This window comes from Hippoglossus hippoglossus, chromosome 12 (genome assembly GCF_009819705.1).
Source record: "Hippoglossus hippoglossus isolate fHipHip1 chromosome 12, fHipHip1.pri, whole genome shotgun sequence".
NCBI lineage: Eukaryota > Metazoa > Chordata > Actinopteri > Pleuronectiformes > Pleuronectidae > Hippoglossus > Hippoglossus hippoglossus.
In genome coordinates this window covers 20,669,874-20,686,288 of record NC_047162.1, presented here as the reverse complement: position 1 = coordinate 20,686,288, position 16,415 = coordinate 20,669,874, and the positions used below count along the sequence as shown (strand labels likewise).

The 16,415-nt window shown below is 45.6% G+C and overlaps 1 protein-coding gene across 2 annotated transcripts; it reads left to right on the top strand.

The window, feature by feature from the left end:
- The first annotated feature begins 1,965 nt into the window (after positions 1–1,965).
- Positions 1,966–14,772, top strand: pam (peptidylglycine alpha-amidating monooxygenase). Of its 2 annotated transcripts, XM_034601702.1 has the most exons (26): positions 1,966–2,078; positions 2,136–2,268; positions 2,469–2,592; positions 3,248–3,305; positions 3,541–3,628; positions 3,762–3,853; positions 4,171–4,254; positions 4,595–4,643; positions 4,883–4,950; positions 5,061–5,141; positions 5,232–5,308; positions 5,570–5,673; positions 6,215–6,402; positions 6,512–6,571; positions 7,728–8,003; positions 9,157–9,283; positions 9,608–9,724; positions 10,170–10,242; positions 10,498–10,708; positions 11,515–11,718; positions 12,050–12,165; positions 12,261–12,357; positions 12,477–12,527; positions 13,816–14,079; positions 14,194–14,253; positions 14,398–14,772. In XM_034601702.1, exons 2-26 carry the CDS (start codon positions 2,174–2,176, stop codon positions 14,574–14,576), a joined length of 2,943 nt encoding a protein of 980 aa, XP_034457593.1. In that variant the 5' UTR covers positions 1,966–2,078; positions 2,136–2,173; the 3' UTR covers positions 14,577–14,772. The 2 variants fall into 2 exon arrangements, with proteins under 2 accessions (XP_034457593.1, XP_034457594.1); XM_034601703.1 differs by lacking the exon at positions 7,728–8,003.
- Positions 14,773–16,415: the final 1,643 nt, after the last annotated feature.

Sequence of the window (16,415 nt, the reverse complement as noted above, 5' to 3'; positions counted from 1 at the left end):
AAATCCACCCATCAAATGAATGTGCCAGTGAGCTGTGCGCGTGCACACAATAACAGCCTTTCATTCATTTAACGGAAAACAACGGTATTATTTCCATTCGGTATTAGATTGAGTATAAACAGAAATCACACTTCCACCCATTTTAATACATATTCGTGTTTTTGAAGAGCGGATATATATGGGTGGTATAACAGTGTTTTTACTGTGAAAGGCGGAAGTATGGATGTAGCTAACTGCTAGCGCTGTGGTTAGCCCGTCAGTCTGACACACAGACAGTGGGACAGACAGTGAGACAGACAGTGAGACAGACAGGCGGTGAGACAGTGAGACACACAGTGAGACACACAGACAGACAGACCCGGACCTGCTGCTGCGGGGAACAGGTAGAGCTTCTTCTCTTTTAAACGCTCACTTTAACTTTTCAAATTAACATCAGCTTCACTTCCGACATTTGGAAACGAACGCAGCTCGGCTGTGACGTCGTGTTGAACCTGTCAACACGCAGCTAGCGTTAGCTCGTGTAGCTTCTGATGAGCAGGTTGCACTGGAGCTACATCACAGTTAGCTTCCTGCATGTTCACATGTCGTTCACATGTCGTTCACATGTCGTTTACATGTTGTTCACATGTCGTTCACACGTCGTGTGGCGGTTTGCTCTGCGTCAGGTGAAGATGAAGATGATGATGATGAGGCTCATTTCCTGTTGTGACATATGTGTCTCTGACATGAGGACACACTGACCACCGGTGAGTGATGTGAACGTGCTCACTCCCCTGGAGCCTCCTGACCCGCAGCCCAGATGTGCGGTTCAGAGGAACCGCAGCCCAGATGTGCGGTTCCTCTGAACCGCAGCCCAGATGTGCGGTTCCTCTGAACCGCAGCCCAGATGTGTGGTTCCTCTGACCCGCAGCCCAGATGTGCGGTTCTTCTGAACCGCAGCCCAGATGTGTGGTTCCTCTGAACCAGCTGTTGCTGCTCAGATCAACGTGATGTGAGGATGATGATGTCGGAGACATGTTGAGTGTGACGTCCTGCTGGTTTACGTGCTGGGGGCCATGAGAGGGATGAGCCTTGTTTCCATAGTTTCAGCCATCATCTCCTCAGAGGGTTGTGATGTCACAGCTCCTCCTCCTCCTCCTCCTCCTCTCCCTTGTTTTAACTGTTGTCAGCGATGAGTCACCAGCTCAACATCTCAATGATTCTCCCTCTGCGAGGTAAAGGGGGGGGGGGGCTGCTTTGTTGACTGTCACATCTTAGTTTGATTCCTCTGGTTGTGTTAGACTTGTGTTGTTTGTGTTGCAGTACAACGATCATGGGTTCACAAGGATATTAGATGTTTTTATGATGTTTGCTTCAGTGTAATAAAGAGCCATTAAAGATGAGTTATTTCTGGATCAGATAAAAACAGACATTTCTACAATGGTTGTCTGTTTTCATCTGTTTCCATCACTGTCAAGTCCAAGAGAGCAGAGAGAGAGAAACGTGGAGTCGGTATTGTGTTGTGTTTGTTTGTCAGCAAGATTACTCAAAATCACCTGAACAGATTTTCAGTCGAGTCGGTGGAAGAACGAGACATGTTTGTGTGTCTGTCCGTTTGTTAGTGTGTCAGCAGGATAACTACGGAAGGAGTTGGTATTATTTGTGCTTGTTCACGCAGCAAAGCCTCGTTGTGTTGATTGATGCTGATCTGTGAAGACAGTAGGATCAGGCTCTGACTGACTGTCGAGTGTTGTGCTGGAGCGTTTTGATGAAGAGGGACCGGAGGTGGAAGACAAAGCTTTTTGATTTATCAGTGTATCTTCACGTGGACCCTCACCTATGATCATGAGCTCTGGGAAAACAGAACGAGATCACGAATAATAAAATGCATTTACAGAACCTGCTGTGTTAGACTCAATGTCTGTGCTGGGTTTCTTTTAACACACGTGCTCTTTTCCAGGTGGTTTCTCCTGACAGACTCTGGAACCATCTTAGCTACTGGAAGGAATCGAGCGTGAACAGCGATCCGACATGTCAGAGGAGTGAGGTCGACGTTACCTTCACCTCCCTCACATCCCTACTCTCAGGTGTGATAGACTCGTGCAGTTTATCTCCCCGGTCTGTGCTGCTTTATAGCCTGACACTGTTTTACATTGCAGCTCAGGCAGCAGAACCCACTGTGCTAACCACAGGCATGATGGGAGTCCCTGCCCTGTGTGTCGTGCTGCTAACTTTCATCTGTCACAGCCGCGGCCTGGAAATACAAAACCCCTGGTACTGGTCCAAAAGGTAAGGTTCTATCCATTGAACAGACCTGAGCTCATAAAATGTAGTTTTATTAATTATTATATGTTTGATCTTAGTTATTTACACATCCAATTTTACACAAGGCCTCAGATTTACCTTTTCAGGTTCCAAACCAATTTATTCACAGCTACCTGTCACATTACGTATGAATAAACCTCTCTGTGCCTGGGTTCCTCTCCAAGGTCTCAGGAAAGCATCTCGTTGGATCCCAGCGACTGTGCGTCCAGGACCAAGCAGCAGCCGGCGATAACTAACCCTCACAACTTCTCTGTGGACATCCGGATGCCTGGTGTGATCCCGACCGCGGTGAGTCTGATTCTGTGAAGCGTCCTACTGAGGGTCTGTATCCTCTGACTTCTCATGAACTGTACTTCATGCTTTACTACGGGAAGAGTCCGTGATGTCAGCTCACAGTTCGAGCTCTGTGTTACAAGAGAAGCTTTGGAAACACTGAATATGTTCATTAGAGTTGTAACGATCCGTCACTCAGATATAATGTATTGATGCGAAAGTGGAAACCTTGATAAACACACACAGGCGGTGACTGAGAGACTGAACTCACACAACACTGTTCTATTTTAGTTGCTTTTCGTGAGTTGATGTAAATGTAACTGACTGTGGAAAATGAGCGTATGATATTGTTTCATATCGATCACATCCTGAATCGTATCAAATCGTATGGAGGCAGATTTAGTGATATGGAAAACCTCATATTTCTGTCCAAAGAAATGATGAAACTGTCGATTTACACCACTAGTTTTTATTTCCTCAGCCACAGCGAGCCTAATAGTTTACTGAATATTATTCACCACTCAAAATTACACACATATTCAAACTTAAATATATTCGTGTCTTTAAATATTAGTCTATGAATACTAAGAATACAATTATGTAGCTGAAACTTTCACTGTCCTCTGTCATTCAGTGACAAAAATCCTCATTTTGTTCTTCCATGTTTCAGCCGGACACTTACCTGTGCATGGCGTTTCCTGTGCCAACTAGTCGGGATGCATATATTGGTGAGTATATCTTTGAAATGTTTGTATTTGATAGATGAACATACAGTATGTAGATGTATTCAAGCAAGAAGAGACTAAGATCAGTGCTTTTAACATCTCCTGTTGTACAAAGTACCGTCAGAACTTCTCTGGACTCTGAATGATCTAAGACAACAAATCCAGCGGAGACAGAGACAGGGACAGTTGCAGGTCATTAACTATTCACTATTTTAACCACCGTGCTTTTCTTCCTCAGTGGACTTCATACCTCATGCCAGTATGGACACAGTCCATCACATGCTGCTGTTTGGCTGTCAGACTCCCGTCTCCAGCAGCAGCTACTGGTAATATCAGACTTCCCAGCTCAGTGTCTACACTCTCATTACTGTAATGGCAGCAGGTGTTTGTGTTCTTCTGTGATTCTCTGTGTTTTCCGTTCATAAAGATTAATCTAGTTTGTGTCACTGCTCCGTTCAGGGACTGTGGCAGCGTACAGGGCACGTGTGAGGATGAAGCCTCCATTATGTACGCCTGGGCTCGGAACGCACCTCCTACCAAATTACCCAAAGGTTGGTCTCTCCGGACCAGAACCGAGCTTCGTGTGTTCGTTGTTTCATCTGATCTGTTAGTTCTGGTTTCACGTTGTAATTTAAGGACTAAAGAATTTTGTCTGGCATACGTACGTCCTGGTGTCGTCACCTACGTGGGCGGAGTCTACCTGTACTTGACTCTGATTGGTTTGAAGACGGCGTCTGACGTGGGCGTGTTGTCAGTTGGGGGGGTGGTAGTCTTTCTGTTTGAATGGAGAAGATGAAAGTCTTTGTGAATTATCTCTCTCTGGGGTTTCATATCTTCCTCTGATCTCTGCTCTTCTCTCTGTTCCCAGATGTTGGTTTTAAAGTTGGAAGGAATTCAGGAATGTCTTACTTTGTGCTGCAGATCCATTACGGAGATGTCGCTGCTTTCAGGGGTGAGTTTCAAATGGAAGTTCAAGTTCTGACGTTTACGTTTCACGGGGGTGATTTTATGTATTTGTTTAAATCAAATTCAAGAAAGGTCTGAGGAGATCCACTGTAAACTGAGTCACCAGTTTATTAGAAAGTCCTGCAATAAAAATCATGAACCTCATACAAAACCTCTGACGCTGCATCAACGACTCCACTTGATATCTGTTTGAGGATCTACTTTATTAATCTTTCATCTGACTTCATCTGACTTCATCCTGTTACGAAAGTCTTTCTAGCCAAAGATCTACTTCCCTGATTATCATCTGTGATTGCAGTGACTTACAGTTTGTTTCTGTTCTGCAGACCATCATAGAGACTGCTCAGGCCTCTCTTTGAGAATGACATCCAAGCCGTAAGTGTTTTCTCGAAAGCATCAACCTTTCTCCTGAATCTGAATGAAAAGCTCTTACTGGAGGAAATAGAAAGTTTGTGTCTGTGGAGTTTGAATCAGAGCCGCTCGGTGTCTTGTTTTTACTGAGCACCAGAAACAGTGTACATGTAGAGAACAGGAATGGGAAGGAAACGTAGTATGAGGCTGAATCTTTGCAGCCGGCTCTCCTCTAACTGTGGCTCTGTGTGCACTTCTCAAAGGCAGCCGTTCATCGCAGGGATATACCTGCTCATGTCCGTGGACACAGTCATCCTGCCTGGAAAAAAAGGTGGGATTTTCATTTTGGCTTCACTTTCGGGAGCCGCCATGTCGTCCATCTTTATTTTTAGTCTGCACATTTAAATACTGCTGTCGTAACTTTTTATTTCCTTTTGTTAGTTACAAATGCAGACGTGGCCTGTGATTACTCTTCATATCCCATCTACCCATTTGCCTTCAGGACCCACACACATCACCTGGGTGAGTCACAGCCGAGAGTTGAGTCCATTTCAGAGAAGCTTCCGTCTCTTTAGTGTCCGGTTCAGCATCATCTGGATGTTTCTGTTGCAGGTAAAGTGGTCAGCGGCTACAGGATCCGAAACGGGAGGTGGAGCCTGATTGGACGACAGTCCCCACAGTTACCACAGGTACATTATCACCTCACACGGCAGCTGATTGGTTAAAAGCACGTAACCATGGGTAACCATGTCATACCGTTCCCTCTCCTCATTTCCTGTCTGCTTCGGTTTCACGTCATAACCCGCTGTTTGCTGTTGCCTGGGACCTTGAGCGAGCAGTTTTTATCTTAGCTTAGCTTAGGTTAGCACAGTGACTATGAACTGGGGAAACAGCTGGTCAGGCTCCGTCTGTAGATTGAACACTCAGCAGTGAATGTGATTTCTCTCCAGGCTTTTTATCGTGCCAACCCGGAGGTGGACGTGAAGTACGGTGACACCGTCGCTGCCAGATGTGTTTTTACTGGTGAGGGCAGAACCTCCAAAACGTACATCGGGTGAGTTCTGTTGTAAAAACAGTTGGAAAACATTTTGATGAGAATTCTGGGAAAACACGATGCTTGTGAAAGAATAAAGTAACATGTCATCCCCAAAAATGACTATTTTATTTTAACTGTTGTTGAGAAAGTAAGATTGAGAATGAGAGAGGTCGTGTTAGATATGAAGGTGCTCTCCTGAAAGTTCTACAGAATCAACTGAACTCATTCCACCACTGAGGGATCACACAGGGGAAGAGGGGGGACTGTGATTTCCTGCCTCGGGGTGCACACCTCCTGCACCTGACTGAGGTAGTTCAGGTAGTCGGTGCTGTGCTGGTAGACGAGCAGTAGTAACCTGTGAGGTGAGCAGCATCAGACAGCCAGGAGAGAGTAATGAGTCACATGAGCTGGGTGGTTGAAGACCAGAAAGGCTGCTGCATTGCAGAGGTTTGACTTTGCATCCCTGCAGCTCTGCCAGGAGGACGTTACAGTACGAGATAACCAGCGATAATATGTAGATATGTATTAATCCACATGTACTCTTCTGTTTTCTATGCAGAGGCACCTCTGATGATGAGATGTGCAACTTCTATATAATGTTCTACATGGAAAGCAAACATGCAATCCCCTACATGAGCTGCATGGAGACGGGCTCCAAAGAGCTGTTTCAACACATTCCAGCTGAGGCCAATGTTCCCATCGCTGTCGATCCTGATCACTCAATGATGCATATGGGGAAATCACCAGGTACGGACGCTGACCCCTGACCCCTGACCCCTGACCCCTGACCCGTCAAACCGACTTCACCTAATGAAGCATTTTATACACAACATGAATCTCTCCTTGTCTTATCCAGATGATCAAGATGACAGGTCTGTGTTGGATGCAAACCAAGCAGGGCAGACTGTGGATCAGGGTGAGTCACCAGGACTACTGGGTTATTACAACTACACTGGTATTTTAAAGTCAATAAAATACTGTCGTGTTTTGTTATTTGCAGTCACAAATAATAGGAGACATAGTGGACGAGTATAAATTCTGTTGGATTCACTGATGCTATTTCTGATTGTCAAGTTTTGCTGAAAAGCAAACGTACTCATGGCACAGATATAATTTACAAGAGCCACAAGTAAGAATGTAGTGGCAGAAAACCATGGCCTCAGATTTAGAGGTCAAACTGCCCCATTGCATGCTGGGTGTTACTGTCAGATGAGGTGAACAGAGCCACATCATCTGCAGGAAACAGAAATGGAGGAGCCTGAACTGGACTCACAGGATCACTGAGGAGTTACAATCTGCTGCAGCTCAACGCCAACTGGGACGTGTTTAGTAGAATATGGACACAACTACTCCGGTCATACAAGGACTGAATTGTTTGTGGAAACGGCGCCTGTATCCCGTTCTCCTGCAGGATCTGAACAAAGCGATTCTCTCAAGATCTTAGAGCTGGAGTTCAACAAGGACACCTCCAACTGGTCTTTCCATGGTCCAAGGGTGGAGCATCCAAACATGGGGCTGGTTACACATAACAAAAGTCCTAGGAGTTACTCCAGACACTAATTTGAGAGGGTTCCACTCAACTAACCTCTTTGCTCTGAAGATGGCTGGTCCGATCTTTAATCTCTTCACATGCTTTGTACAAGGATGTTTTCCTGGTTGTGTTGAAGAGAGGGCGGCAGCAGGCTTGGTGCATAGCCCACAGACGTCACTGTACTCAGACGACTGGGTGATATGTGCTAACCAGCCCAGGAGGACGGAATTTAGTTACATCAGTCATGTTGGGTCCGTGGGGGGGGGGAGGAGGAGGAAGAGGAAGAGGAAGAACATCTTGAATGCATCAGCTCTGCAAAGTCCTTTATGTCACGCAGCATCTACCAAAACTCTAACACCAAACTGGTTAATGGACAAAAACTATATATTGTGCTTTATCTTTTCTACGTCGGTGTCCTAACTAATCACTTCACCAGCCTTCCTAACAACACCACAGCATTTGCTTTGTGTAGCAAGACTTTCCTCCTATTCCTTGTACTTTATTTCCACTCTTTTCTGTCCTTCTCTGTCTGTCTGTGCAGGTGACCTCTATTCTCTTATGTCCAAGCTGCTAGGCCAGAGTAACGACATAGTTCACGTTCATAAATTCAACCCCAACGAGATGCAGAGAGCCCAGGCGGAGCTGGTGGCTCAGATTGATAGCTTAATGCAAACCAAAGGTCTGGGCTCTCCCAGTGCCACACTAGCCTTCCACACCAGGGAGGACCCTGTTTTGGTGAGGGACAGAGTCCACAGGTTCCACCAGCTTGAGGCCACGGCCAAGTCCCCAGGAAGCAAGCTGGTAGCTGAAGGACAAGGTGGGTCCTGGATGATATTTTATTGTTGTTGTTGTCAGTGGTGCTGAAAAGATCCCCTTTTTATTTTTGCATGCAAGTAAAGTAATTCAAACCAAAGACGAATAGATTAATGGGATCGTACTTTTTTAGATTTTCTCTCTCGCTGTTTCATCCTTTGTTTCCTTGTTTCTGTCGCCTCTCTGCTCGTCTGGTTCTTTGTTGCCATTCAGGGATGTGTTACTCAAACCCCCCCACCCTCGCAGCCCTGTGCTATTTTCAGTCTGAATGTCTGATAATCATTCATCTTCCCCATGGAAACAGCTGAAACACATGTTTGCTCTGGCGTCAGTGCAGCGGCTTGATTGTTTAAATAAGGTTTCTTACAACAGACAAGATTAATGTTCATCCTTGAAATCCAGCAAACATTCTGAATGTCCACCGACAAAAGAACACGGTGGTTGATCGCTGTGTTTCCCTGCTCATAATCTTAGTGTTTTATTAAGGTTCGAGTCCTGCCGTGTTTACGAGCTAACACTTCCTCTTGGCTGCAGAAAGGTGTGACTCCATTTGCAGAAATGTATATTGCATAACACATGTGCATGCAAGTCCTTGTGCGTTTGCACCAAACCAGAAACCTGGTGATAGTTATACTAGAGATCAAAACCTTGACAAGTGAGTGAGTGGGTGGATGACGACGCCTCTGAGTTCACATAACGAACAAAGTCAAAAGTCCTGGGATATCCAAAAAGAGAAGGCAAGAAGAAATCAAGTCCATGAACCTGCTGCTACAAAGCTGGATCCAACCAAGATGTTCTCCACAAACGACAACAGGCCAAAGAGGAGGTCTTCAGAAGAAGAGAAGTGGGAAATGCTCTTTGTGTCCAGAATGGAAACACAGTGAGAGCAGAGAGAGGAACTTAGAGGAAACCACTTCCTCACACTGGTGAACCCTCTTCCGGCTGATGAGTCCATCTCTTCTTCCACTTTTCAGTTGGTAAAAGACAAAACTGCATTTCTGCCTCAAGTCATCTCAACCATCGTGATACTGGTTAATGTGTCACAATGTGTCACTGGTTAATCTAGAGTAATGCACCAGTCCTGTGTTCATGTTAACTCACTGAAACGTGTTGTGTGTGTGTGTGTTGTGTTGTGTGTGTGTGTGTTGTGTGTGTAGATCATCTGGAGCTTGTGTCGGCGTGGCCACAGAGTTCTCTGCAGCTCGGTCAGGTGTCAGGACTCGCCCTCGACTCAGATTCTAACGTGGTCATCTTCCACAGAGGGGACCACCGCTGGGGGCCGGAGTGAGTCCTCTGTCTGTCCATTAAACAGAATAATCTTTTATGTGTATTTAATATTGATGCAGATTGAAAGTGGTTCATCTCCACATTGTTTCTCCAGCTCAGCAGCTGTTTGTAGAGACGTTAGCAGTTTGATAGAACAAAATTAAAACCAGTTAAAATCGCTGTTGAAGAAAAGCCCTTTCTCATTATTGAACTATTCTCCCTCGTTGGCTTTTCTTGCCTCCTTCTGTTTATCTGCGGCCTCCAGAGTCAGTGGATTACAGAGCAGTGAGCAGGAAGCTTCTCTAATGAATGTTCTCACACATGGTCTCCCTTCTTCTTCAGCTCCTTCAGCAGCCAGGCGAGATACCAGCAGAGGTCCCTGGGTCCGATCCAGCAGTCCACTATTTTGGTTGTGGATCCAGGCAAAGGCAACATCCTGAAGGCTTCAGGCAGAAACATGTCAGTCACTATTCGTGTCTCTGTCATGAGTATCACACTGATTTCACGTGAACGTCCCTAACAAAGTGAACATGTACACTAGCACGGGGCTCAGAGACGTTAAACCTCTGCTGATGTTTAAAAGTGGGAAAAAAGGATCAGATTGAACTGGTTCTTTCTTGGATCCCACCACAAAGTGTGTTTTCATAATGCTGACAACAACCAGGTTAGAAAACATAAGCTCTCTGTCAGTTGAGCTCTCATCTCGCTCTACTCACAGGACGTGAGAAAGGTCATGTTTAAAACTCTTCTGCCAACCTTTGGTCCAATTAACCAATCACAGGGAGGAGAGACACATCTGATGATTTAAAACACAAGTGTGCACAAAGATGAGTCTTGTGTTGTTTCTTTAGTACATCGTGCTCTGAGTGAAAACCCATAATGATGCATCTGTGTGATTCTGCAGGTTTTATATGCCTCATGGAATAACGACAGACAAAGAAAATAATTACTGGGTCACTGACGTGGCTCTTCATCAGGTGAGATGCTCCAGCCGCCGCACGATAACAGGAAAATGATCTTTATGCTTTATAAAGCTTGGATCTGTCTTTGTCCCTCTATCAACCGTCTAGAATCCTCAGGTCTGCTTGAAAATAGAATCTATAAATAATTCTTAAACTCTATCAAATAATCAAATTTAGAAATCATGACAGCCTGAGGTTTAATAAACGGCTCAAACACTTGTGCACGTGGTGAAACCCGACCAATGACGCTTCCTGTTCTCTGCTCATCAGGTGTTAAAGGTGAGCGGTGATGGCGGAGACAGAACGTTGCTGACGATAGGAGAAGCGTTCACACCAGGAAGTGACAGCAGCCACTTCTGTCAGCCCACTGACGTCGCTGTGGACACTGACACAGGAAACATCTTCGTGTCTGACGGCTACTGTAACGCCAGGATACTGAAGTTCTCCGCTGACGGCAAATACCTGTCTGAGTGGGGCGCAGGTAGAAACACACTCATCTGTTTTTAGACATGAACTGAAGTCTGCACATGTTCCTGACATGTTCCTGACGTGTTCCTCACATGTTCCTCACATGTTCCTGACATGTTCTCCAGGTTCTGTCTGTGAGAACAAATGTCTGAGTCAGTGTCTCTGGACATGTTCTGGATCTTCTCCTGCAGCCTCCTAGTAAAATGTGTGTAACATGTCAGAGTGAGTCCATGTGAGGAGACAGCAGGACAATGTGTGGAAGCTTCCCAGAGAGCGAGTGGACGTGTGGATGAGGTTTCTAACACGTGACGGACGTGAAACTGGAAGAACACAAACATCTCAGGATGAAGAAGAGGAGCCGTACACGTAGAAGACGAAGACGTCAACTTGGAAACACGAGGAGGTTCCAGATCTTCTGGTGATGAGGGCCGACGCCGGTGTGGATGAGCTGTAAACAACAACACTGATCTTTCCACAGCAGAGTTTATACGTCATGTCCGGCCTCCTGCTGCTCTACAGGCTCCGCCCCTGCTGCTCTACAGGCTCCGCCCCTCGCCTGGATGTTCCCACATGTTCCTGTTTGAACGAGTCGGACCCGACAACCTGCTGCTGCTGCTTCACAAACACTAACTACACAACACGTCAGGAACAACATTTCACTCAGTTCATGTCTGAAAACAGCTAAAGACGACGACAAGATAGATTTATTTTTGAGACTGAAAAGTATCCAAGTTTTGTGTTGTGTGATAATTTGTGATGCGATGAGTCTTTGAAATCTGCTCGTATTCAGCTTTGTGTGGTTTCATTCCCTGTGTGAAGGTTCGTCCGACAGGAGGAGGCGCGTGGCGTTCCGGGTTCCTCACAGTCTGGTGTTCCTCCCTGACAGACGGGAGGTTTGTGTTGCTGACAGAGAGAACGGACGTATTCAGTGCTTCATCGCTGAAACAGGAGAGTTTGTTAAAGAAATCAAGAAAGAGGAGTTTGGGGGGGAAGTGTTTGCCATCAACTACAGTCCTGCAGGAGGTGAGTTTGAACCAGTCGATGCTCAGCACTGCTTTTTGGATTTAAACATCTTCTCACATGAAATGTAGCACTTCTTACTCAATGAAAAGATTAAAGGGTCGATGCAGCAATTCAATAAGTTCACCTCAGTTTATTCATCATAGTTTAGTTCTACTTGAATCCCTTTAATCTGCAATGAGCTCGGCGAGAGGGGCGGAGCTCAGGTTGTTCAGACGAAGCCCTGAGCGCAACTCCAGATGCTGTTGAATTGCATGATGGGAAATGTTGGATCCAGTGTTTGAAGCTTGATCTGTGTGTGTGTGTGTCTGTGTGTGTGTCTGTGTGTGTGTAGATGGCTTGATCTTTGCAGTAAATGGAAAATCTCCGTATCACTCGGCTCCACTCAGAGGTTTTGTCATAAATTATTCAACCAAGGATATTTTGGACACGTTCAGCCCTAAGACAGAGGTACACACACACACACACACACACACACACACACACACACACACACACACACACACTCGACTTTTGGATTAAACTTAGTGTTTCTTCTTTTGCAGGAGTTTATGATGCCTCATGACATCGTTGAAACCAGGGACGGAAGCGTGTTTGTTGGAGACGCAGGCACCAATTCAGTCTTCAAGTTCACCAGCGAGAGTAAGTTCAGCTTCATCCGTCTTCATGGTCCTCTTATGGGCTGGGGTTGTATGGGCACCTAAACTCATCACTTCAGACTTTTCGTTTACTGAATAATAAGATAATTCTTAATTTTCCAGAGTTCCACCGCTCTGTGAAGAAAGCTGGCATCGAGGTTCAGGAGCTTGAAGGTGAGTGTTGTCTCAGATTCAACGTGTTGATGAACACTGAGGCTGCGGATGTTGGAACTCGATGTCGGCACAAAGCAGAGCGTTGTTTCGTGTTCGAACCCTGAGGCCGGAGACATACTTGCTCTTAACTACGCGTACGTGTGCGCATGATGGCTGCCTCGCGTATCCTGCGTCCATTTGGAGCGTCGGTTGTCGGGGACGCCAGATGCAATATGCACTTGACCTGCAGGGGCAGTGTAGCAGTGGTATAGGGAACGTGACAGGGGGATTGGCTCACTGTGTGTGTTGTGGTGCATCGTCATCGGGCTAAACCGGTGCAGCAAATCATCGTCCTGGCGGACATTCGAAAATACTGGTGGTGTTCTTCATCATCAGTTTCTTGCCTTGGCAGAGCGAGAGAAACGTTTTGTCCATTGTCACGGCGAGCTTGATGTACAGGCCTTACAGACTACGATGGCGCCGCTGTCTCTTTTTCTGCTGTGATCTCAGAATGAACTAAATAGTAACATCGAGTGTCGCCATGTTTATTGTTTACATCAAATGCAAATCCAGAAGTTCTATACGCTCTGATTTCTCCGGTGTGCCCTCTAGTGGCATCCTCCGGTAACACGCAGAGTACATCGGCAAGTGTGTGAACAACTACGTTTGCGTAGACAGCCGGCTGCGTCGTGAGCGTAGTTGTTCACATATACTTGCGTGTTTTAACAGCAAGTATATCTCCGGCCTTAGGGCAGAGACGTACCTGTCGTGGGTTTCTGTCTTGTCCGTCCGATCTCGTGAACACGATATCTCAAGAACATTTTGAGGGAATTTCTTCAAATTTGGTAAAAACATTGGAACTGATTAGATTTGGGAGGTCAAAGGTCACGGTGACCTCACATGTAACTGAACTGGTTGGTGGAGACAAACGACCTCAGGGAGATACACTTGTGGGACACGTGTAGCCGTGACGACCGGCTGTCCTCATATATGAGATGATGATGATGTCATCGGTTTTCAGTTTATCTCTGATCACTTCTTTCTTCACACTTAACACATCTACACACAAACTTGTCTCTGGTCATTTCACACACAGTTCACAGTCGGGAGGTCAAATCAAAGGTGAGCACACGTCTTCAGGAGCAAGTAAGACGAGTGCTGTGATCTGAAGTGCTCTTACGTTTGCTTTTTGAAAAATGAAGATTTCCTTTTATCCCCAGAGAAAATAAACCAAGCTGTGGTTGTGTGTCTGCACTGGGATATAAATACAACTGAACCCATATTAACCAAAGCTTTCCTCTCCCTGTAGAAATGGAGACGTTTGTTCAGACTAAGCTGAGACCTGAACACAACACGTTGAAGACGGCGGTCGTCAAGGAGAAACAAACCGTCGCTCAGCAGCCTCAAGCACAGAAAGAGACAGAGGAGGAGGAGGAGGAGGAGGAGAAGATGAAGAGTGTGGTGAAAACAAAGAGAGGAGAGGGGGTTCTCCCCGCCGTCATCACCACGCTGCTGCTCGTCCCGCTGGTGCTCGTCATATCCATCGGTGTCTTCATCTGCTGGAGGAGAAACCGTACGTATGAGAGGACGTGAAACAAGTGAAGAGACCTTCTTCTCTTGAAATGAGTGGAATGTTCAAATCTGCTCTGTGTTGATGTTTGTTCTTCATATCGCTGAATATCTCCAGATCACGGTGAGGTGAAGGGTGAACCCAGCTCTGTGGGAGGGATCCTGGGAAAAATACGAGGTGGGTCCTTCATGAGAATCGAGGATTTGTTTGTGTTGGATTGAATCAAAGTCCAGAACAAACACACGATGTTGAACATCCCGGACGGAGTGTGACAGAGTAGCTGTTGTAAACACTGCGTTCCCTCCGCTGGTGTTTCCGTAGGTAAAGCAGTCGGCGGTCTGAATCTGGGGAACTTCTTTGCGTCCCATAAAGGTTACAGTCGTCAGGGCTTCGACCAGCTGAGCACCGAGGGCAGCGACCAGGAGCGGAACGAAGAGGACAGCAGCGACTCCGAGAACGAGGAGTACTCCGCCCTGCCGCCGCCCCCGGCCTCGTCTTAGACGCTCCGCTGCCGGACGACAACCTTCTGCTTACATTGCCAAGATGTACGTTATTCATCAAGTGTAACTGTTGTGTTAGCTGCCAATCTTATTGTTTATATATTTAAATCTATATACTGTAAATACAGATACTTTGACATGATTTAGATTATTTAATGTAATTTATCTGTGATCTCCATGATGTTCTCACACGTCACGTCAAACCTTTTTCTTTTCCCCAAATCAAACGTGCAGAAGTTGAAATGATGAGAACAATCCACACGTTCAGATTCAGCCTTAAAACTACCCATGGAATCATTTTGCCTTTTTATTCAGTTAAACTTGTTTCTGGGACTTTTCCGGGAAAAAAATTATCAAGAACTTGGAGAAAATCCAGTGAAAGAGAAGTTTAGTTTTTTGGAAACGGGTACAAACTAATCTGAGCCCATCGCTGGCGCCTGTTAGGGAACCACAGGGTCTCTGTTTCCATGGTGACACTGACCAGCACAAGCAGCGTTTACCTGTAACTCAGGTACTTCAGGATTTGAGTTGTTGAGTTGAAAACAGACGTCTGGATCTGACACATGTTGATGTGGTTAAATCAACACCATGTACATGTTACTGAGCAACAGCGCCCCCTGCAGCCACATGTTGGGCTCTGTGTCTGATGAAGTGTTTTCATGTAGAAGCTCTCACTGAAACATGATCCTCTGCTTCCTGAACCTGAAGCCACCAAACTCTGGTTGTTAATAACTTCTGAGTCTGCAGGGGGCGCTCACAGTCTCTGAGGCCGAGCTGCTTTGTGTTGGTCACTGTTGATTCCTCAGTGTTTGAGTCAGAACTGATTTAAACAGGATCAGATCCAGAAATGAGAGGAGACACAGGAACAGAACCTCCACACGTCTCTTCCGTGTAGTGACGCTACACTCAGCCTCATTTCAGACGCTTGCTTTGGGCCGTGCTTTTCATCCGTAACATTTCATTTGTCATTTTTGTGCCTTTTCACATCCATATTTTGCCTTTTTTCAGCACCTGCCATTACAAACGTGTCGTGGGCTTAAAAACAGCTGCTGCTAGTCGAGCTTCTCTCTTCCATCAAGTCAACTGTGTGTGTGTGTGTGTGTGTGTGTGTGTGTGTGTGTGTGTGTGTGTGTGTGTGTGTGTGTGTGTGTGTGTGTGTGTGTGTGAGAGACCAATCAAACATTGTTCAAGTCTCAAGCTCTGTATCTGTTCGTTCAGGAAGCTTCACACGACATAAACACAAGAACGAACAAATGTTCATCGTTCATGTTTTTAGTTTCGATAAATCACAAGTTCCAGTTTTTAACTACAATCTGTTATATTTCTGAGAGAATCCAACCTCATTCTGACGACTTTGTACAATGCTTGAGATTCAGCTTGAATTTATTAATGAGTCACTGTTTATAAATGATTAATTTGTGAGTAGAATGAAAAGAAAACCTGGAACATGGAGGGAGAGATGTTCGGTCCCCTGCAGGTCGTCAGAGAAAGTGCACGAGTCACAACGTAACGATTGTAAAATGCAAATATTTAGTTTATCAGATGATTCACTTCTTCGTCTTCGTCTTCCTCCGTCTTCTCAGGTTTCTTTTCTTCCGCTCTGTCGCTCGGTTCATCTCTTCACTTTGAGTGAATGCTTTTCAGCAGCATGCCATAGAAACGCATTTCTGATGTCGCAGTCAAACGTGGGCTATATGATATTTATTATTGTAACACACTGGTTTTGCTGCAAGATACTATTTTCAGTAACTATGTTATTTGTGTAATAAAGTGTCTGCAAAGCATCGTGGTGACGACTTTTCATTATTGTTGTGTCGTCACTTTCAAACCTTCTTCAAT

Excerpts from the sequence above, each read along its gene's own strand:
- pam (XM_034601702.1), top strand. The coding sequence starts at position 2,174 with ATGATGGGAGTCCCTGCCCTGTGTGTCGTGCTGCTAACTTTCATCTGT. Across the intron at positions 5,674-6,214 it reads ACCTCCAAAACGTACATCGG|AGGCACCTCTGATGATGAGA; the intron begins GTGAGTTCTGTT and ends TTTTCTATGCAG. Across the intron at positions 12,166-12,260 it reads CGTTCAGCCCTAAGACAGAG|GAGTTTATGATGCCTCATGA; the intron begins GTACACACACAC and ends CTTCTTTTGCAG.